The sequence below is a fragment of the Cardiocondyla obscurior genome, linkage group LG11, assembly GCF_019399895.1.
Source record: "Cardiocondyla obscurior isolate alpha-2009 linkage group LG11, Cobs3.1, whole genome shotgun sequence".
NCBI classification, from domain to species: domain Eukaryota; kingdom Metazoa; phylum Arthropoda; class Insecta; order Hymenoptera; family Formicidae; genus Cardiocondyla; species Cardiocondyla obscurior.
Window position 1 is genome coordinate 4805168 of NC_091874.1, and position 23119 is coordinate 4828286.

The 23119-nt window shown below is 39.5% G+C and overlaps 1 protein-coding gene and 1 long non-coding RNA gene across 5 annotated transcripts in view; one reads left to right on the top strand and one right to left on the bottom strand.

The window, feature by feature from the left end:
* Dpr1 (defective proboscis extension response 1) overlaps window positions 1–23119 on the top strand; it is a 251820-nt gene that overhangs the window by 220354 nt on the left and 8347 nt on the right. For 2 of the 3 annotated variants that reach the window (XM_070663424.1, XM_070663422.1), the window contains one exon: window positions 1041–8109. In XM_070663424.1, coding sequence (XP_070519525.1) covers window positions 1041–1359 — 319 coding nt within the window. In that variant the 3' untranslated portion in view covers window positions 1360–8109. Of the gene's footprint in view, window positions 1–1040; window positions 8110–23119 lie in introns of those variants that run through there. The other variant, XM_070663423.1, reaches the window with a different exon arrangement.
* The window catches only part of LOC139106555 (uncharacterized), a 49921-nt gene continuing 36945 nt past the window's right edge, over window positions 10144–23119 (bottom strand). Inside the window, exons 4-5 of one of the 2 annotated variants that reach the window (XR_011546384.1) lie at window positions 11169–11983; window positions 10144–11044 (exon numbers count right to left, since the gene is read on the bottom strand). This is a non-coding gene — a long non-coding RNA (uncharacterized lncRNA). Of the gene's footprint in view, window positions 11045–11168; window positions 11984–23119 lie in introns of those variants that run through there. The other variant, XR_011546385.1, reaches the window with a different exon arrangement.

Below are 23119 nucleotides of genomic sequence, written 5' to 3' on the forward strand. Positions count from 1 at the left end.
CATATTATACTAGTGTGATGAAATTAAACTGCTAACATACGCGATATCAAAACGTTTACGTAGAACGCAGACGTGGCGCGATAGCGATTCCGTTGAAAATTTTATAAACATTTTTAAATATTTCGCACAAAATTATTTCACGATAAGCACATTATGAAATGAAGATAGCGGCTTGAGAGCATTATGCGTATTAATCTCTTTGGAAATACATTTTGTTTTATTAAAAATAATATGAAATATTTTGTATTTCACGATATTTTGTAAAGTAGAATTTATATGCGGAAATATATATACTTTTAGTTAATTACAAATTGTTTGTTTTTTAGTAAAATATCTCATGCGTGTAAAATAATATATTAATTTTTGCTTTGTATTTTTTACGTTACATATGTAATTTTCCGGAAAATTTTATATTTTTGTGTCACGGAAAATGGCTTTTCTTTGATACTACACGCGAGACGAAGGAAAATCCTTCACAGAGCGAGCTTCAAAGAGCTACTTCCATATATGGCATCCCTAACGACCGAGTAGTAATTTTCTGACTCCGTATACGTCACTCCTCTTTCCATTGTATCCTTTCCCCTTTGATTAAGATTAGTACTCCCCGATTTCAATTTAACTCACATTTTTAATTAACCGTGTCGCAGTTAGGCTGTTTAACCGAAAAGAAGGGGGTGAATAAAAAGCGAACCTTTACCTGGTTACCTAAATATTCAGCACCATTCATTACTAATACAATAATATGCAAATTGGTTTACGTAATACAATACGTGTCCGAAAACGGCATAGCCTCGTACACAAGTGGCGTTTTTCTCGCCGCGCTAAAATGTCGCTTTCTTCGAAGACGGCGCACTTTTATTATTAGAACCGACGCGCGATTTTTACCTGGAAACTTTCAAACGTTACATCTATATTGCATTTACCGTGACCGACTTAGCGACAGATACACAAATCAGATACGGCTTGTAATGTATATACATGTTCCAAGTGCGACGATGAACCGCAGTGATAAAACTGTATTAATCTTTTTTGCGCAACAGATTGAGGATCACGCATGCGAAGCTCAGTGACTCCGGAAACTACAGTTGCGTTCCTACCGTGGCGGAGAGAGCGAGTGTCAACGTGCACGTGATCAATGGTAAGTTCACCGGAAATGCCATAACTGATCCACGCGACAAGATAATCCCTATATCCACGTCGATCACTTATCCCGGGGTTTTGCTCACCCGACCGTTTGTTTATCGCAGTGCATTAACCCTTTCACGCACGACATATCCCTTTACCGACGACTTCATCTACTCGCACGCCTGCCCGCAGGAAATTAAAATATTAAAGCGTACACCTTTTGACCGGAAGTAATTGTTTAAACATTAAATCGAAACGAGACGACCGCAGAGTTTTTCGTAAAACAGTTTTAACGCCCATAATCGATTGCAGTCTATTACCGCGAGTTCGCGTATTCAAAGACAAACTTAAATTTTATTTTTGCTGTATTTTTACTTTCATATTGAAAACCAGAAAGTGAATAAAAAATAATGAATTCAACGTAATGAGTTTTAAATACTGACATTAATACGTTGTGTTTTATCGCATTTTTTTTTTATTATAAATTTAATTTTAATTGTGCGCATATATAATTATCAAAATCACCGGGGATTTTTATTTCGCCTCGAAAAAAACGAGTGATTTAATGAATTATGCATGAATCGTACACGCGAGGCATATTGTCGACTTATTGTCCATCCTGCTGTTTTTCCGTTCGCCTTATGATCGCCAGGCGACGTATAAAAATTGCCCGATATCGCCGGCGGCATCGCGTTTTCTGGCCGGGCGTACAAAAAAGAGCGTAATATCCAGCGAGAGGAGCCTCGCGAAGATGAAAGGCAGAACGTGCGGGCCGTTTAAAAGGCGTTTCTACAGCAGTCTCGCAGGAAATCGAACTTAAATTACAGTCTATTGCAAGAAACTCTCGATCATTCTCGATTTTCGTTAACTGCGTGACTGGAGAAATACTAATCAATTAAGCTACAAAGGAAAAAATTCCATTGCGCTGTTCTTTGTCTTAATAATTTTTGTAATCAATTTTTCGCAGTTTGACGTAACTGTTTCGGGACTTATATATATATTTTTTTTTTCCCTCCTCAACTACAGAGTTTCTTATCGAACCGATCGACGTAAAGTGTCGTAAAGAGAAATAGACGAAATAAACGAGCGAGGGATCAGTATGATACTCCTGTAATTTGCAGGCAAGACCGTCGCTGGTATCAGCCAAGCTCGACGTACCATTTTACTGCCGGCCATTATCTTCCTTTTGTTATGCCGGTTCTAGCGAAACGTAATTCAATTCCTCGCCAAGGTTCGACTCGTTCGGCCGTCCACCCGTCTTTTCAACAACCGCCGGTCTTTTCATCGAGCTAAATTCCCGAAGGATTTCCGTTCGTTCCCTCCCTTCGAATTGCATCCCGCGGTACATACTGTATGCGTAGATAGATGATTTTCTATAACGAACTCTTGCCGGCTCGTGATTATTTCATGTCTCTTACCGTAGATCCGAAAAAAAAGAAAAAAAAACACGAGATTCTTTCTATCAGCGAAGTTTCGAAATACCACTTTGCCGGCGTTTAAAGCGGATGATCTCGAATAACGATCGCGCGGGCAGTTCCACTGATTAACATATCAAGATCGATGATAATGCGCGACAACGGGAGCGCGAGTGACGATGAAATATTGACGGCAAGTGATATACACGGCGAAATATATCACCAAAATGTATTATTTTTTTTTTTTTAAGGCCGGAATTAAAGTGCCAATATGAGCGATAAATATATGCGAAATATGTTTCGAGAATGTATTTCTACTTTTCTCTCGGATATTTTGTACGCATTACAAAATCGGAGTGATTTAATTACGTAATGAAATTGCAGGGATACCCGTGGAGTTTTTGGTATGTTCTATCTTGAATATATTACGCGAATGTGCGCGAGGGCGATCGGAAATTTACGATATCGCCAAATCGTTCAACAAACGTATTTCAACGAGCACTGACCGAACAATGCAATGCGTGTTTTACATTAATGCAAGTATAACTAATACGCCGACGTCTTTGTTAGGCGCGAGTTCGGATACCGGAGATATAATAACAAACCGTTTTACTCCATCCGAGCGTAGTTAGTATTTGATTAAACCTGTATGCAACTTGTAGTCCAACTACAATGGCCGTTCTCCGCCTCAATAGTTCCCGGCCAGTTTTAGCCGCGAAGGATAATATTTTTTCTAGAAACTAATAGACTTCATAATTGCGTTTGAAGAAAACTGAATATTTTTACTGCCCGGACAAATGAATTAAACGTTGGATTAGAAATTTAAACGGCTGATGTATCGTCGTATTAGAGTATTTTTGGGCGTTCCTGATTGCGAATCGCCGATTTGCAGAGATTTAACGCGCGAGCAATTTTCCAGAAATACAGAGCGCTCTTAGATGCACGTGCGCATTCGATTGAAGCCCGGCCCCATTTGTAAAAAGAAGATAATCCGTTTTTACGTTCGGCTCGTCTGTAGTTGGACAGGGAATTATGTGCACTCGTTAAAGCTCTCGTATTTACGCCTTCAATCGCATGAGAATTTTTATTGCGCGACTTATGTCGCGTGCTGAATGTTTTATAGGATCGCGATGGCGTTCGATTGGCGTCAATCGTTTCGCACTAAAATCGCAATAAAATTACATTCGCTTCTTTTTATCGCAGGCCGCGAGGTGAACTTACGTGCAGCGAGGCTTTTAAAAGAGCTAGTATTAACTGCAATTTAATCAAAGTAGTGTGCGTTCTTTTTGCCGATTTATTTATTAGTTCGACAAGAATTATACGTGAAGAAATCAACTTGCGCGCAACCCTTACGATCTGACCCTCTGTATGCTACAAAATGTGATCTGTCTTCACGTGCAGCGCACACTGATCTATATTTTATTCAACGCATTTTCATATTTATCGCAAAATCTAACGCTTATTCAAACGTAACACCTGCCGCAAATAAAAAAAAAATCTTCAATTTGCAGTTAAAAACCGTTGCTGTCGCAGATAAAATAACCGTTCTACTCTTTATGAATGTTTGGAATTGGAATTTCATAAAATACAAACGTAAGTTTCGGATCGTTTTGCATCGCTATCGAAAATTGCTTTTCCCTCCCGCCGTTATTCATTACACCGTGCAGATTTGCGCGCGGAACGCAAATGTACTCGCGTTTAATGATTTTTGCGTAAAAGCGCCGACCGCTGCTCAAGGGAATCAGCATGAAATGTCAATTACATGGAAATTGAGAAGCGGGGGCGGGCTATACCACGCTGAATAATTCGCAAATTTGTTCGAACGGTTATAAGGTGCGCTCTGAATGCAAACGCGCGGGGCTCACTGACAGTTCGCGCACATGTCAAAGTAATTAGATGCGACGGACGTGCGGGATGACAGGAAAATCACGCGTGATTGTTATTATCGCAGCGACGATTTTTCCTTTGTCAAACGCGATCGATTCTTGACCGAAGCGATATCACTGTCGTCATCGCGTTTAAATTCTCGTTGCATTTCCTATCGCCGCCGCGTGCGTATTGACGAAAAATAATTAGACAGCTAATAACCATATGAATATAATAAATTAGAATGCAACGGATCTCGCTGCCCTAACAATGAAAAATCGTTGTTTTCTCGCCACGTTTGTCGTATAAAAAAATTTTTTTACGTGATTTTTTATGATATAGCACCTGTACATCGTAACATGTCGAAATTGCAATGTTTATTATTATTCTTTCGCTGTTGTTGATTATTACGGAAATTGCGGCTTTATTTTGCGTTGCGTGGTAATTGAATTTTTTGACGCACGTGATAAGCGACGCAGATATCCATCCCCTGGTGGAATCGCATCAACTTTTCGATCAACTTTTGACGTAGTTGATAATTTTTATCAACGCGAAAGTTAATTACTTCACCAAACGAAGCGGTTTGCGTTTCACGGGGCAAAATTCTTTTATTACTCGATGTCGGCAGAGCGAATCGACAGATTTTCGCTCAGTGTACCCGCTCGCGCAAAAAGTTCCGTTCTTACAAACACGATCCCCGATCGCTATTGATCCAGCGACTCGTTTCGGACGTCGAACGGATTTTAAATGCGTCGCTCGCTTCGTTTCATATGATTTCAGTATCGATCATCTCGGCTGCGATAAATGCGCGGAACTCGCGAGATATCCGCGCGGATAGGAAATGCAAATAATAAATGTGATTCGCGCGGGAATGACGATTCAACGCGTGATCCGATTTTTTTTTTTTTTTTTCGACACAGTTAACAATGAGTCTTAATAATTTGCAGAAAAGATAGGACGCGATGGGGTGTTGTTAAAACAGTTGTTCCCATTGTCGTTACCACGTTACAAGAAGTATATAAAGGTTGGTTATTAACGACGGCACGAAAACTCGATGCGATTATGTCCGCGTGCTTCCGAAGAAATTACTTGCACGTTTATAATTAACTCGAGTTCTTACACTCGCCGGCAACAAAGTGATTCGCATTTCGCGTATTTAATCGCGGCATTATTCGTGACGAGCAGATGAAAAAGCTCGCAGTCTCGGGTAATCTCGAGCCTTTGGCAAAATGATTGCATCGCACGCGCAATTTCTTACGAGGCACGCGACATAATTAAATTGAATTTCGGTTACGACGTTCGGTAAACCATAACCACCGCATTTAGCTCCCGTAAATTCGGATTAATCCGGATTATATGGACCCGCGCGCTTTCGGTTACCCTCTGATCGATGAACTTATTGTGAATTCATTACAAGTGTCGCGTGCGATTGATTGCTCCAAATTGGACGAGCGGTTGCCAATTGCGTCCATTGACGTTAATTAAAAATATACCAAAGACGGAAATTACCAAGGAAGAACAATTTTGTTTACTGCTAAATGTTCCGATTAGTTAATAGTTAATTTGTCTTTTCGGTAAAGCTGCGCGTATTATATTGTTCTATTATATATTGCGTGCTAAGAAGAAGCGTCTTTCTCTGTGCAATTGTTCTAAGTGACATAATATATGTAACGCGGATGAAAATGAGAAGACATTATAGTCTATTAAAATCACATAATTGGCAAATGACTCTACTAATTGTAAGCACTATTGCTATCTACTACAATTTGAGAACTCTCGGCTCACGACTACCAAGTACGTATGTATACTATCGGGTCGAAACCGTAATAGGTTTTCCGCAATTCGCCTGCACTTCGTGTAACAAACACCACTACAGATCCCGCATCACTGATCCCGTAGAGCGGCGGCCGCGCCTTGAATAATAATGCCGTTTGTAATTGCCGCTTTAATTCTTACGTTATCGAAAAGATAAATTCACTTGTTCAATTGACTCCATTGATTGTCCACGGAAAAAAATTGCCTTGCTCGGCGAGTTTTTGTTTAGAAATTTTCGCAAATTAAAAGAAAAAAAAAAAAATAACGCGATTTTGTGAAGCCCGTTATTACGCGGTTTGGTGAATCAATTTTATCAGTGCTGACGACGCGTTACAGAATTCGCATTTTGATACTGCTAATGTCCACGCAGCGTTACAATCTATCGCGTGTTATGTACTCCATAAACTGAAGTCCGAACCACAAACGATTGTCAAAGTTGTACAACTAGATAGTTGCGATATGTGCGAATTGCGGTGTTCATATGGTATTAATACTAGCCACACGGAGTTATTGTCACGATCGTTTTCATTTCTTCGTATTAAAAATTGTTATTATTAATAAAAAATTACAATAACTCCGCAATTGGCGCATAAAAAATATTTTAGATAATTATTATTGCGTTATAAAGGTACTTTCAATTTTGCGATTTGCGAGCAAACGCCCGCGTTTGATCGGAATATTTATCTCAAGCCTTCGATGGCGTTCAAAGGGTCTCGCTTTGAAAGGAGAGATTCGTCAAACAAGCTGATGAATGCCCACTAATTTCTTCGGCTAATTAATTTATCGCGCGGACTTCTTGTTTCAGGTTTCGTCGTAATTTACTGCACGTCCGTTTCGCTGGACGTCTTTCGTTCGCCACGCTTCCTGCACCGCATATGTAAATGCGAGAGTTAACGCCACAGAACGCGCGCGGATCAGACCTCACGGCTAATGGGATTTTGCGTTACGCGATAAAGCAGTCGCCCGATGATTCATACTGATTCTCTCCGACAAATATTACTCTTTTTTCCCCTTCCCGAATGTTCAACGTTCGATCGTTTTTTAATAAAGCGGGTGTTTTTTTTTTTTAACGACCGAGCTACGATAATTAAATCACGTAATAAACACGTTTTGTGGTACGCGTACCTGCGGCTTTCAAGAACAAATATAATTATGTTTATTACTTCTGTCATATTTCACGTTCTAACAATTTAACGTTTATTTTTTACATACGTGAAAAATATGTAGTCAGCGGAAAATTAATTTACAGAAATTAGCGTTCGTGAAAATCTACATTTGAACGAGAAGTTCAATAATTATTACAATTGTAGCAATTGTTTTTTTATTTTGTCCCTGCCGCTATTTTCCTTCCGTCTTTCCATTTCAGAGAGCTCTTCGGAGAATATTTTAGAAATCCTCAATTCGAAAATCGAAACAAACGGGGGAAGGAATACGTTTCAACGAGGAAATTAATTTTTGAAACTGAAAGTGCTGTTATTATGCAACGTAACGAAGTAATAGCAATGCCTTAAGCGCAGTAATTATTCCCCATTCCACTCTATGGTATTATAATCTTTCCCCTGGCCATTTTCAATCTACGTGAACTCATTCAAGGTCCGATAGGTTCATTCTGACAGCCCGTATGCCAATCCATGAAATTTCTATTTCCAAGGGACACGAGATTTTCAGCCATTACGAACGGAAATTGCAGCTATTATTATAATGACGCGTTTAATGAGAGAACAACGGGGGCAGACATGGGGGAGAAACGGGGACGGGAAGTTGCGCTCGCCCCGGAGAAGCGGGAATTGAGACGGAGAGAAAAATCACCTTTAACGGAAAAGCGAATTATTTTAATTATTTTTGCGCCGCGGTCGCATATACCATCGACGACTATCCCGCGCGGTTGAATATACGTCGGAAACGGTATTTATTCGACGTTGTTCTCCGCGGAAAAAGTTTTAATCGAGACCTGGCTGAAATCGCGCGCGCGCATCTACTCTTTTCCTAGGTAATTTTTATTACTTCCCTCGGCCAGCGACACCCATTTATCTCGCCTTCTTGATTTATCTCCCTACTTTAAAGCAGATTAATCGTATACCGCGCGTAGACGAGCCGGCTTACCGCGGAATACAAGAACCCGCGGCGTTGCTCCGCGAGGATTAACCGCAGAGGCGTGCGCGAGATCGCGCAGGATAATCGGAGTAACGGCGTCTCACGTTAGACACAACGACCGCAACAAGACGCGGGTGAAGCATCAACGATTTTCGGAGGAAAATTGCTAATGTTACGCGAGAACGTTCGCACGTAATGGAATGAAATGGATAAAAGTCGAGGGGCGCGATGAAACCATTTAACATTATACTTTTTCCGCCTTCCCCGCTCTTTTTGTTCGAAGAACTTGTGTTTTTCACAAAAGCGCATATACGGAGACGGCGAAATGACATAGTCGTCGATTTAGTTTACCGCGTTCCGATTTTATTCAACTCCTCTTGATTTTGTCCCCGACGGGTCGTCGCTCTTTCGGTTACGCGTCGCGGAGAAGGACTGCAAAGTTTTTCAATGGCGTCTAAACGAATAGCGCGGATGGACATTTCCCTGTGCAAGGACTCAACGAACTCAATGTCCTCTTTGAAAGCCCGGTCAACGACGATGACACGTCCGGGGACACTTGTGTACGCATGCACGAACGTTCAATTTTGCGAAAAAGTCCAAGATCGCTCGCGAAAATATTTTCTACCAACCGGCGCATTTTATTTTTACCAAATCGAATATGGATTATCGGCAGCGCTTTTCTGCTCATTTTCAGATCGACGCGTAACCGATCAGTCAAGCATACGTCCGATCGAATTGAAATGCTACCGCGGCATCTCGATTGTCGCCGCAGCCGTCATCGTCGTCGCCAGTGCCATCCCCGACATGACAGCATTTCTAATTCTCCCTGCCACCCTCGTGCCCGCGTGGCACTTTGCCAGGCATTTCCGCATAATACATCTTCCCGATGCATTGTGCGTCTCGATTACCACGAGGAACGTTTAACTCTATGAGTACTACATAGCATTCGAATTTCTCTTTCTGCGCTTCTTATTTTAATTATTTTACAACGAAATATGAGAGAGAATTTTACAGTTTTATTTTTATTTATTTATTAATTTTTTAAAATAAAATTATAGCAAAAAGTAAAGAGAAAAATTTGTTTAATTACATGCGACGAAGAATCGAGTGTGCATTAATTATTCATAAACAATTCGTTTGAAATTTTCTGCTAAATGCAAGCTATAACTAATTATTTCAATAACGATATTTGATATTTTTCACCGACGCGAGAGCTCCGCGAGCGTTGCAATTTACGAATGTATTGCCGACCGTTAATGAACTGCTTAATTATCGAGTAATTTTAGTCATATCAGTTACGCGGTGAAGACGGGTGTATTAAACGCCAAACGTACACGCATGTGCGACGAACGCACATTTCCCGCGGTATTTCAATAGTAATGCATACGGAAAGCATCGGGATGCGCCTCGAAATCCCGAAGCTACTTGTAATTCGAGACGCTGTATACATCTACCTTTTCGGTATCCAATATCCCCCAAGTACTCGAAATACTTCCGATATCAGGAGCGCCTCGGGGCGTTCGCATCGGTTGAAACTCCAACCTGACGTATCGTTGCGGTCAGTCAACAAAATATATTCATGCGGAATGTATTGCTTACTTTCCTCCGCCTGCCGTTACATGCAAAATATTGCTTACTTTCTCCCGCCGTTGCTGACGGGGCTCGCAGAAAACTCGGGCATTTCACCGATAGAAAAGATTCACTTGGCAATAATCGAAGAAGATTTTCAGTCGAATAAATATGTTATTTTCTTGCAATTTTTATTAAACGTCTTAGGAGTCAAAAGTATTATAAATTTATTTTAATGTTTATATTTTTTTTTAATTACAGAAATGATAGTGAAATTAATTATCGGAGAGTTCTACCTGTATAATAATGGCTAGGTTTTTTTTTTTTTTTATCGGATTGAATCGAATAAGCGTCTTGGTGCGTTAGAACATTATTCTTTAATCGCAGAAGCGCGAAGCCACGAAGTAAAGTCCTTCATGAATATTCTTACGCAGAAATGAAACAATAGGGAGAAAAGGAACGTGTAAATGGAATAAAATTTTCATTTTATTACCGTGCCTCGCACGCGCCATCGCAGGCTGCAAAGAAACCGCGCGACAGTATTTGTCCCAGCCGGGACGTGTGCGCGCCTTGAAAAGCGCAGCACTCACTTAAGCAAATTACCTTTCGTTTAATTAAAGTCTTATCCGCGACTAAAGTATAACGTCGCCGTCGGGCACATCGTGCTCTACATATTTCGCTAGGAACGAGATGTTTTCGTACGATCTCCAAGAAGCTGCGTCGCAGCCAGGCGGGGCGTAATAACATTTTTCAGAGATCTCGTAAAATAATTCTCACGTAAAATTAATTATACTTCCAACGTGTAATGCGACTAGATTGCGGAGCGGAATATTCTTTGGTGTCTACTTAACTGCCATCAGTTTAGCATTCTTTTTCGAGCGAGAGAAGAATTTAACCCGGATACGGTAACGCTATTTAATTTTTTATACGACGTTGACTTTATATCGAGATAAACAAAAAAAAGTTTTTCCGACGAATCTAATTATATATTTTATTTAAAAACTTATACGACATTTTTTTATTATATATATTTTTTATTATTATTTGAAATATTTGCATGTGGAATATTTAACCCCATATCGATAAAATGCCGCGAAAAAAAGTTTTTCTTACTCACCGGACTGCATGAGCATCAGCGAAGTTGAAGATACTGCCGGTGACTGTAACATAAAATAAAATAATAATGTAGAGAGATTGATCGTTTAATAAAATAAATAAAAAAGTTTTATTTAATAAAAAAAAAAAAAATATTACAATTTTATCTAAAGAAAAATTAATAGTTACCTAAAGTTGCTTCGCCGATGCAGGATGCCTTTTCCCGGGCCTGCACTTCCTCTCAGCTGGGACGTGTCGAGCCATCCTTCCGCGCACAAGTCACTCGCGAACGCGCCCGGTTTAATTATTACGAGAATTAAGTATTCACGTTCGCGCGTAATTATACGGAACTCGCGTTTATAAAAATCAATTAGCAAAACCCGTCCGATTACTTTCGGCAATCCTGAAAACGACCCGACGAACCGACCGCGGTTCGTATCTTATTAATTACGGCGGTGCGTTAATTCTTTCTTGATGTAGCAAGCTGTAAGAAATGGTATTAATTGCTGCACATCCTATGGGTGAATTACGCGAGTCTTTTTTAAATTAATATTTTATTTATTAATATTCCGTCCGATTCGCGTTATGTATTAAATTATTATATTATAGAGTTTTTTTTTTATCGCAAGAAAATTTTTCCCTCCCAAATGATGTTCCCTCCCAAAATATTAATAAAGAAATTATTTGGACTCACTGACTGCTGCGCTGTGGCGGAGTACTACAGCTTTCATAATCCTGTAACATAAAAATAAGAAAAATAAATTATAGACATATTCTGAAAATAGTTTTCATAGTTAAAAAAATATATTTGCGCTTTTAATTATTTTTCCAATGAAATAAATAAAAAGAAAGTTATTTATTATTGCAAAGCAAGCAGTTATTAAAGTTAAAATAAATTGATTCTCACCATGGGTTGGCTCCGCTGATGCAAGAAGCCTTTCCGAGGCCTCCTCCTCCTCTCAGAATGTTTGGAATGTCGGGTTGATCCTCCTCTCAGTCTCCATCTGAAACATAAAAAGGTTTATCTGGTTAGCAAAATTACAATGTTAAGATATCTAACACAAGGTTACATGCAACGATTTCGACGCGTATTATTCTACGACCGCGTGCTCGGCGCTCGAACGCCGGCCGACCGACCTTGCATTCCAGCGCCGATAAACAAACACCGAGCCGCTCGCGTGATTTATCCTCTGTACTTTAACTCGCTTGTTACGCACCAGTAACATATTACAAAAAGAATATTACATACTGAATATTATATTTGCTACATGATTACTCCGGAAAAGTAAATTAATATACACATAAATGAGGATATATCTTACTGTAAAGGAAAAACAGATGATCGTGATTGCTCTATGCGTATAAAGGGATGACGAGGAAAAGAATAATTAACGCCGAATTCCATCTTCGAGTCCACTGATTCTCTCGTTACGACGGAGCGTTTCTTACGTGCGTATCACTCGAGCGTCGGAAACAGAATGGAAGGGAGAACGGGCCGCCTAGGGCGCTCTACCCCCACTCCTCGCTCTCCTCATCCCGCGCCTACAGCTACTGTACGTAACGTGTTACCTGCGACGTCTTCCGTGCAAATGAGCTGCTAGACGGCCGGAGACGGAATGGAGAGGGAACGGGCCAGCGGTCGCTAACCCGTACCGTCCCCGCTCTCCGCGCTCCCCGCGCCTACAGCCGTTGAGTCCCGAACCTACGCTACGAAAATCACGCGTCTCCTGCCTGCGCTTCAGCTGCTCGAACGCCGGACCGCCAGAGACGAAAAAAAAAGAGGAATGACTATCGCTCGCGTTCGGCACCTGCATCTTCGACGCTGCTCGCGCCTTGCGTCTATTATTACTACCCAATTTAACGCGTTATAAAATAAATTACACGTCGAATATTAAATCGAATGTTAATCAATTGTTAACGTATAGCGCATACGTAATTAACAAACGCATACGTCGCGGTATTCGATCCATTAGGTCAGTCATTCGCAGTTTACTTAATTAATTAAAAGAAATTAATATAATGTATGTCTAAATGTATTATATATATGAATTATTATTAATATTTAAAGAAGCGAGTATTTAAAATATCATATAAAATGCGTGAACTACGTCTACACTTCATTACTGAATCAATTTTAATTTAATTAAATTAGATCGTGACGTCAGATCCAGGATATAACGAAGAATGTATCGTACATCAATTTTAACCGCATGCAATGTTTTTATACGTCAGCCAGATAAAATCTATAAATGTCCAGGCGGAAGACAATCGCGTAAATTTTTTTTTAATATTTTTTATTTTTTATTTTTTTGCAAAATCTCGGTCAATCCGTATCGTTCACGCGTGCAATACGCGGATAAATCTGAAAACGATCCGGGGGAAGGGAAAAAAAAGAAGAAAAAATCTCGTGCGTAATCGCTTGCAAACATATTCGACGCTCGATGGTTTCGCAATCGTCCATGGACGGACGATCGTACTTTGGGTTTTACGTTCCGGTTGCGAGCTGCATTAACGAACGGGGAGTTCGTCGCGGTATCCTCTCTCCTCCGAGGGAATCATTCGGTGCGAAATTGCGCCGCCGCGCACGAAACGGAACGGTCCGCGACGATTTTATTACACGGCACTAAAACCCCGGTAGATTACCTTTACAAAGTTACCGATCGAAACCGACGTCCCCTTTACAACGCCGATCGTGGATAGCGAACCGCTCCGGCCCGAAAATTCGTCGCTCTCGTTGTGACACTAATTTTTTTCCCGTGCTATCGAGAAGCCTAGTGCCTCTAACGCAACACGTCCTATTCCTACAGATTAAATTAAAAGGCTCTCTTATCTGAACTTTGTGCTCGATGTAATTTAAGATAACGATTAAATTTCTTCGCCGCTCGTGCCGCGAAAATCTGACGCCTCCGAGACTTTCTAATTCTTATCTCTGGAAATTATTTAAAGCTCCCTCGCATAAAAATTGTAAATAATTTAATGTAACATAATGTAATATTTTTTATAGAAAAAAAAAAACAAAAAGCTTAGGCGGATTGTAAAAGGTCGCCTTAAATATCAAAGTGCATTTCAGGGAGTTATAATTTTATACTGTTCTACTTGAACTCGCTCGTGCAGTTAGACTCGAATGGAGGGACTCTACTTTTCTAACAAAGAGCGTTGATTCGCACGCCAAGAAAATTTCCAGATTTATCTTAGAAATCATGGTGGCCAAGGGAGAGGGGAAGAGATTCAGCGACTAGTCGAAATAGTCGAGACAAATTTAGCGAAAAATTGCGAACGGTGGTTACGGCACGGACGCGCGGCGAAGAGGACTCACTTCGAAAACTTCAATCTCTGTTAATTTCGCCGATGATCCCGGTGAAGCTGAGCTCGATGCGGAAACTTTTTCCACCGAAAAGACGTTCGCGCAGCTCCCATTAATCGCAAGCCGAAGGGAATGCGAAATTCTCTCGACACGGGAAACGTCGGTTGAGAATCGGAAGACGCGTTAAATTGTAATTCCCAACAAAAAGACGGAAGCACGACGAGCGTCTTCTAAAAAGGAATGTATTCCAATCGTTAATTTGTACATACGAGATCATAAACACGGGAGAGATTGCGAGCTGCTGGAGATTTCAATTACAAACGTCAGCCGAAGTTTCCGCCTCAAGAGTTAGCATTCAACGAGATTGGGTCGCGTTAATTTCTCCAATTTCTGGATTCCCCAGGTAAAATCGCTCATATCGGAGGCGCACGAGCTATCGCGATGAATCGAAATCCCCACGTACACCGCCATTCGCATAATTGGTCCAGATGCGGAGCGGGTGAGACGCAATGGGTGGAAGGAAGCGAAGAGCGAAATTCCGCGCGAGGCCAACTATCATTAGGAGGGCAAGCGAGCAACGGCGAATTCGGAACCGAGGGCTTATAATGCAATTCGAGCCTCTCGTCGTCACGAAGTTATCCTTCCGCGTATGTACGACTTGCAGGACTGTCGTATGATGCTCTTTCTTACTTTTCTCGAAGCCATCGTTTTGTACGTGCTCGCCCTCGCGTCTTGTCTACCCCGCGTTGATTTGATTTCGATATCCGGCTATTCACCCTCACGGAACCTCGTCTCTTTCAAGTGTTCGATTTTTTTCTTTTTTCTTTTTTTTTTTTTGTTACGGAAGGGAAAGAAATGACGGCGAAATTGTCACGCTCTTTGTGTCCCGTTCTCTAAATTAAGAATGAAGTTACGCCAACTCTGCTCGTTCGATATGTGAACAATCTAATATGTCCACTTTGTTTCGAACGTGACACTTAAAGTGCATCCGGCTATTAATGATCTGACGCAATTGTATCTCTTTTCTTTATTTCTTAACGATTAATTATTTAGATTGCGTAAAGACAAAAACTATATAGTAATAATTTATACCCTACGAATTTTATGCGCTCTTCTTTCAAGAAAGTAAAATAAATACAAGCGACATTTCGCACCTACTAAAGTTTAAAAAAAGTTTCACGAACTACGCAAAGAATAAGCTTCTCAGGCCGCATCAAGCGGCCTGTGCGTACTCGGATCTCTTTAACGTTACCTCGGCCCTTCTAATCCTTTTTTCACTTTTCCATTAAGAAAGTTCTAAGATTTATTTCTTCGTTTTTTTATTAAAAAAAAAAACAAAGAAAAAAAAAGAGAGAAGAAAAGAGAAAATTTTCCGGCGAGAAGAGATCGACGGGTACGGCGGGGGACGAAAGTTCGTGTCCCTTCATTTTTCTCGCAGATGCTTTATTTAAATCTTCGCGCAACTTCGCTAATTTCTCCCGGCCGTCATTCAATAGTAGCTTGTTTACTCGGTCTTACTCTCGATATCTTTCCGATTTCCCAGGAGCATCCAACCTCTAAAAACCTCCGCACGTGAAAAGAACGGATCGAAAACTTTTTCCCGACGAATCGCAGATCCGGTTTCACGTAGACGGCATTCAAGACTAGTTTAAGCTGATTACGGGGAGGCTCCGTTGCTACCCACCAAAAAATACCTGAATGATTAACACTAATAATCTAAAAATTTAAATTTTCCCTCTAAACGAAAAAGTGAAAGCTACATAATATTCATTATTATCATTTTTCTCTTTCAAATTTTTACAACCCGAGAAAAGTAAAACTGCGTGGATTTAATAAATCACGCGAGGGAGCAGAACGAGTCCTTTCGTTTTTTCACGACGGTTCGACTCCACTTTCTCGATTTATTAAAATCACAAGGGAAAAAAATTTCTCGATTTATTAAAGCCGAGTATATTTTTATTTCCATCGAAAGCGTCGAAGTTTTGCAGAAAGCGATAATAATATATTAATGCGTCTAGATCCTCTTTCAATCGTAGCAAATTGTGTTATTTAAATAAACATTCGGTTGCGATTTATGTAAACGTAATTGAGTTATTACAATAAATTTATTACATAAAAAATGGAATGTCTCATATTTACTTTACCGTGTTAAACTGCGCTCCGTAGCGCCGGAAAATCTGTGCTACGTTGGTGTTTGTTTCACTTATTGCCCGCGCCTGATTACCAAGCTATCATTCGCGCGCACCGTGACCTGAGCAAGCAGGATAACTTCGTATCGTATCATTTCTCGAAAAATCACAATTATCTTACTTAATATTCTAATTGCTGCTATTAATTCGCGTGATTCGTTAATCTCCCTGATTAACAAGGCGGCGACTTAAACATTGTGTCTCGAAGACATTGTACACAATTTATTCACGCACACCTGCCGGCTGCTAATGCACTGAAAATATATGGAATCACGCGTCGCAATCGGCGATTTATGATACGTCGAAATATATATTAATTGTGAGGCATATCAACCGCTTGAAATTTATTAGGCAATATCGCAAATATGAATAATAAAAATGATTGAAAATATATCACGGCCGGGGAGATTACTTATTTTCGCGTAAACTCGGTAAAAAGTGATAAACGATGATAGAGTGATTTTCGCAAAAGAGATATTACGGCGCCAAATCTGGTGAAAGTATTATCATCTTCTGTACTTTTTGCCAAGCACGATCTTCTACATATAGAAGGAAGTCCGAAACACCACGAGGATGTGATATATTTATTAATAACGTTGCTTCGAGTAATTTTAATATCAAATGCATTACGGCAGATTAATTTTTTTTTAATCTATTGCTTGAATAAATATTAAAAAAAAAGAATCAAAGAGTAGAACAAATAGGTAGTAATATTTTTAATATATGATGCTTTTATCTAAATTTTTCGACCGCAGGTAAATAAGAGATATACTTTCACAGACGCGTCGTGACATAATTTAATCGAAAAATCTTCTAACGATTACTGACCGCATTAGTTTATTCTTAATGCGCTTTTTCACGATCTTTCCATCCGCCTGTCTCAACGACGACTTCAATCAACGATCCATCATTCGTTTGAAAGCTGACTGGCGCTACTTCGGCGCCGAGGAAAATTTGGTCGTGTTATCGATTTCCCATAGAGTTTTACTAGCGCGGGACATAGCTGCTAAACAAAATAGAGCGCGAGCACTGATACGCAACAAGAGTACGTGCCGTCGCCGTACTCGCCGTAACTCGCGGCCGAGCCAAGATCCTTTTGATTTATGGAATACTTGCAGGGAGTCAAGATCGTCTTGATTTATGAAACGTTTCAACAGCGGCCGCACGTACCGCCGCGTGCACACCGACGACGTTTACACACGTCTCGAACCTAAAGTCGGTTATCGAGTAATAAAACACGTCTCGGTCGTGAAATTTCGCAAAATAGCACCGCGAAATGCGAATAAAATCGACGTTATTATTCCGCTGTTGATCGAATACGCTGCATTCGAAAGTCATATTCCAGCGCAAGAAGGCGAATGATACCGAAGATTGGAGCCGCGAAGGAACATTAGGAGTTAAACTTTATTTTCTTGCGAATACCTAATACGAGAGATAAATTATTAAACGATCTGGCGCGCCGATTATGAATGGACGTTTATTGATAAATACCTACTGCGAGATCGTTTAAACGGTCTAAATATTACAAAAATGTAAAGAAATGTGTGATACCTATCGCGCCACACTTTTCCACCAAATAATTTCTTCCGTAGATCTGTTTATTAATAATTGTGCCGTAGATATAAATAAAAAATATGCATACCAAAACCGTGTGAATGGTTTAAATATTACAAAAATATCCGGGGGCATAAAACCGCAATTGCATTCGTTTACATACATAGAACAAAATTAATCCATGCAGCAACTGTGGTTGGCACGTAATGTTTCATTAATGACTTAGGAACACCTTTGTAAGGAACATACTTTGCGACAAACGCCGTTTTGTCGTCAGCCATTGACCGTTGGCAGCAATTTAGAGTAAATACAGATAAAGTATTCGACCTGATTTCACGCACCATAATGTAGATCGAAAATGAAAGGCAATACATTACATCTCTGTATCGTAGGATTTACGACTCACGTTTCTAAAAAGTGCGCTGGAGAAATATGCAAACATGCGCGCATCTTAAATGCATATGTGTTCTTTAAAGTAAATTGAAACATAAAAGGAAAAAAAGGAATCTCAATATCTCTTTAAAAAGGAGATGTAGAAGTTTCATTGTTGCCCGATTGTTACCGTTTATCCATAACGCCGATTGATCCTCTCGTTTCGCTTTGTACCGAAAATAAATGTCACTTTGATTTTTTCTTATTTTTTAACAGCTAAATTTCGACTATTTTGTACGCTAAATGCGAACCGCTCGATCACCGACAAAGGAATGCGGGACTGAGCGAGTCAACAGACCGATCGCCCGACCTTTGTTTATGTATTTTATCCCCTAGGCAGGTAAATTTGTCACAAAGGAATTTATATACTGAATATTATCCCGATTATTATATAAAATATTATTTTCGGTGCATTGCAAATTTTTAAACGGTGGATACATTTAAAGAAACGAGAGGTGCTTAAAGTTTCAAGCAAGATGCATACATCCATCGTTACCGAAAATTATTAAATATAAAACTTTTTTTTAACAAATAAAAGAGTAAATAATGCACGTATTGTAATGTCTAATTAAAGAAAAAAGCTGACCATTAACAGCAGTAATGATAAAAGACGACTTTTATATTTTTTAGACCGCTCGCCACATTTCTTAAATGCTTTTATTGCCCGGTCATCGATTGTCCGTAATTGTAGACGACACATCGAGAGATTTGAAAGACATCAATGAACTCTTAAATGCGGATTGATACGTTTTCGATCGCCCGACATTAATAAACGAGCGGCAACAAAAAAGACCGGAGGCCATTCCGGTCGCATCGATTAAAGACGAAACGTTCTATTTCAATTTCAAATATCCCGGACCGGCCAACGATGCCTAGCTTGTTCGAACGTGAAACGATAATATCGGCATGCCTTGTCGATGATCCGCAATTTGCATAATTTGCCGAGCGACTTAATTTCCGCGATCTTACCGTCGCGGAACGAAAATCCTCCCGCCAATACTGCGAAATTCCTCACGGAAATTATCGTTCTCGAAACTAATGCCGGATTAATGCACAATGCAATTATTGATCTCATGTTGCTTCAACTCCCAATATAATAATCGAAGACCTGAGAGCGATAATATAACGACTCAAATACATAATAATGTCGAATGACTGAGAATGATTAAAAATATACAATTTAAACTTGAATAAAGTTAAAGGAAATAATTTTAAAAATATATTTTTTGTCTGTAATAAAATTTAATTATAATATACGTAATATTTTCAAGACATTCAGGTGAAATTTCGCGAAATACCGTTTTAAAATGAATTCCACTTCGGAATTAAATTACTTATACGAATTATGAATTACTGGTCCTCGTCGCTATTTATCATAAATCAACAATTGCAAACGTCTATTAAACAGGCAGATGCAAATTCACGATTAAATCACCGGGTTATTTGACGTACAAACGTTATAACGTGCGAGTCGACGTATCCATCCATTATGCAGCGCAGATTTTCGCAAGTCTCAAAGTGCATTAACGGCGCTTATTGGGATGAATGGGCGCGAGTGTTAATATCAGCGTAAATACAGACCTGCATATCGTAATCCCCTGCTTACCATTTATGTTTGCCGTGTAAGCTTGGTAACGCACCATTACGAGAATTACACGCGTAGCTTGAGGGGTCCAGTAATTCTTACGATTATATTCAACATCTATCGTTTTAATTCCAATTACCTACCCGCCTAAATAACTAGCAATTATAAGTGAGCATTAAAAGTTTAGAATTAATTTTCTTTATAATACTCTTAGTGCCTTTAGCGTCAAAATTTTTTCCTTTCGCGAATTGTTTTTATACAGATCAATATTTGAAATCCTCCGTCAACGTTCAATTTAATATCGAGATGTGTTTTGTACTATTTTTTTTTTTTAATTTTTTACTTTTGTTTTAAATCCGTGTGCTTTTATATTATATTTTTTTAAATATATTTTTACAAATGTCTGTTTTATTTTTATTAAAAAATTTATCGTAGCAGCGTAATTATGAAAATTGCCGAAAAATATAAGACCACACTTTGAGCAAATAAAAATTTTTACATTTATTTTACGCATTTTATATCAGTGCGCTTTGTGGACGCAATTTCAGCTTACCATTCACGTTCATTGGCATCGGAATATCCTGCGCACATGTTCCCGGCACATGTGCAGCACGGCCCGACAAACACATATATGCGCTTAAAGGATACCGATTATCGCTGTAAAGGCGTCCAGTATATTTATGATCGAATTAACCCGCAGAAATACCAAGTGCGGCGGCGTGAGTGTGGCCTCATAAATACTCGGGCGAACGGGCTACGTTTATATATAAAATTGCGGGGCAGCCCGGTGGCGAGGTCGGTCGTCGTCAATTGATGGGTTTTTCATTTATGGCACTTGTAAAAATGCTGACCCGATCCAAATTGTTGAAACAAACGGCGGCAGCGCAAAATAATCGATACCGTGCCGCGCCGTCAAACACGTTTATTTCCAAAGTATAATAGAAAGACCTCCATTTAAGAATTCTGTGATTTTAAAAAAATTTAGATATTTTTGTATTTTAAACTTTATTCCCTCTGACGTCAAATGCTACGCACTACGGCCACTCTAATAGAATTTATAACACGTTTTTGTTTCGCACCCCGAACAATTTGTCGCGCGTCGGTAAGATAATGATTTATATTCAATCATATTCAAATATACGGAGGTACGTGACGGAACAAAAGATTGTGTTTTTTAATTTTAATGAAATGCACAAGGTAATCGCGTTGCGCTGGCACATTTTAATTTACGCACGAATAGCAGACATACCGCGTCATTTTATCATATATGAAGATGAAAAATAAATGAAAATTTGCTTTATTATAACGTTACTTGTTAATACAACGTACTCGAGTTTCATTATCCACGACGCGCGGTCTCCCATATATTTTTTAATTAAGATCAAAATCCAAATTGAGAAACTGCGAAAATTTGAAAGTTAATCATAAATAATTTCTTAAGAAAAAACCTACAAAAAAATTGAAAAAAAAACTTTTAAAAGGTCAAACGTTAAATTGTCAAGAGTTAGGAAAGGGTTAAATTAATTATTAATTTCTCTTTTTATATAATTGAGATTAATGTTAAAAACTGAAATGTTCGATGCAATAAGTCCATTTCATATTTTCTGAGGAAAAAAAAAATATTGACTGGCAGTCTCTGCCTGCAGCACCGTGAATAAAAAATCCGCAACGAGACGCGCGGGCGATATCGATTTCTATTTCTATCCCTTGTGAACATCATCAGTCAGAAATAAAGAGAACCGCCGCGGAAAAGCGAGAGATGCTGGATGCCATATGCGCCGTAACTGGGACGTTGCGATAGATCGAATTATGTTTTACCCGTGTTAACCACGATATAGAGGCGACATGAGGACGCGCCACATCGTGGAACAAACGAGATATCGTTACAACAGATAAATGGCGAGAATAGACGTCACGATCTTTAATGGGATCTTACAACGCCACGCGCGTTATTATATAATACATTCGTTTCACTTGCCCGCCCAATTTATATGGATATACATCATGCATATAATTTTTCTTTTTATAAAAAAAAAATAGCACTTGTAATTTATGCAGAGTATGTATCACGAATAGTTAATTTTCTCTGTATTTTCGTTAAATTAGCATTAACACCTGTATACTACGTCGCATGCAATATTTTCTTTTCGTTAAATTCTCTCTAGACGTATACTGTATGACTAATTTGTTATATTTAATTAATTTTGCTGGGTTTACATCAAAATAATTCATTCGGGCACTTGTGCATATTTATTCCTGTCCGACTTGTCAATATCGCGGAATTAAATTCTCTCGTGTATTCCACGCGCGGCACTATTTTCTATTAATTCTTCAGCAAGGTGTAATTTCATAGTCTATTAACTCCAGAAGCCCCAAGATCAAGATTTATGATTTAGCATAGTAAAAAGTTCGCGTTACCCATAAGGATTTTAACTGATAAAGAAATTCATCTTCCCAATTTTGAGCACATTAGATGTTGCAGCACTAAAAAGATAGAGTGCATAATTAATTATAGTAGCAGCACTGCATTACACTGATTAATTATATTAATTAATTATAGCAATAGGGAAGTATCGTACTTAGAAAATAACGTAATTAAAATTTCTTTACTAGTATAAATTTAAAATTCATGCGTGAGAGGCTACGTTTGTAAGACTCGCGTTTCAATTAATAGTAATTCGATCGTTATTGTCGCGTGCTTTGCGACAATTTCAATTTTCCGTCCCGACGGAAATCTCCAGGGTTCAATCTCGAATCTCTTGTCTTTGAAAAGCGACGGCTCGAAGCTAGAGGGTTAATTCCGCAATATCAAGCATTCACCGTGACGGCGAAGTGGAGAGGCTAATTCCTGTCGATATTCTCTTCATTCGGGCAAGCCCATTAAAAGCCGAGCTGCTGAAGCGAGGCGAAGAAGGTCCCGTCGATTGATTTCCTGTCAGGAAGCCCCCCCTTTTTTTTTCGTATCGACGTCGCGACGATCGCGGTTCTTGAATCGGGTCAAGTGCACTTGCACAGCGGCAAACTGCCAAACCGCGATCGCGCTCGCGGTTGGAGATGAATCGGAGAGCGCGCTCGT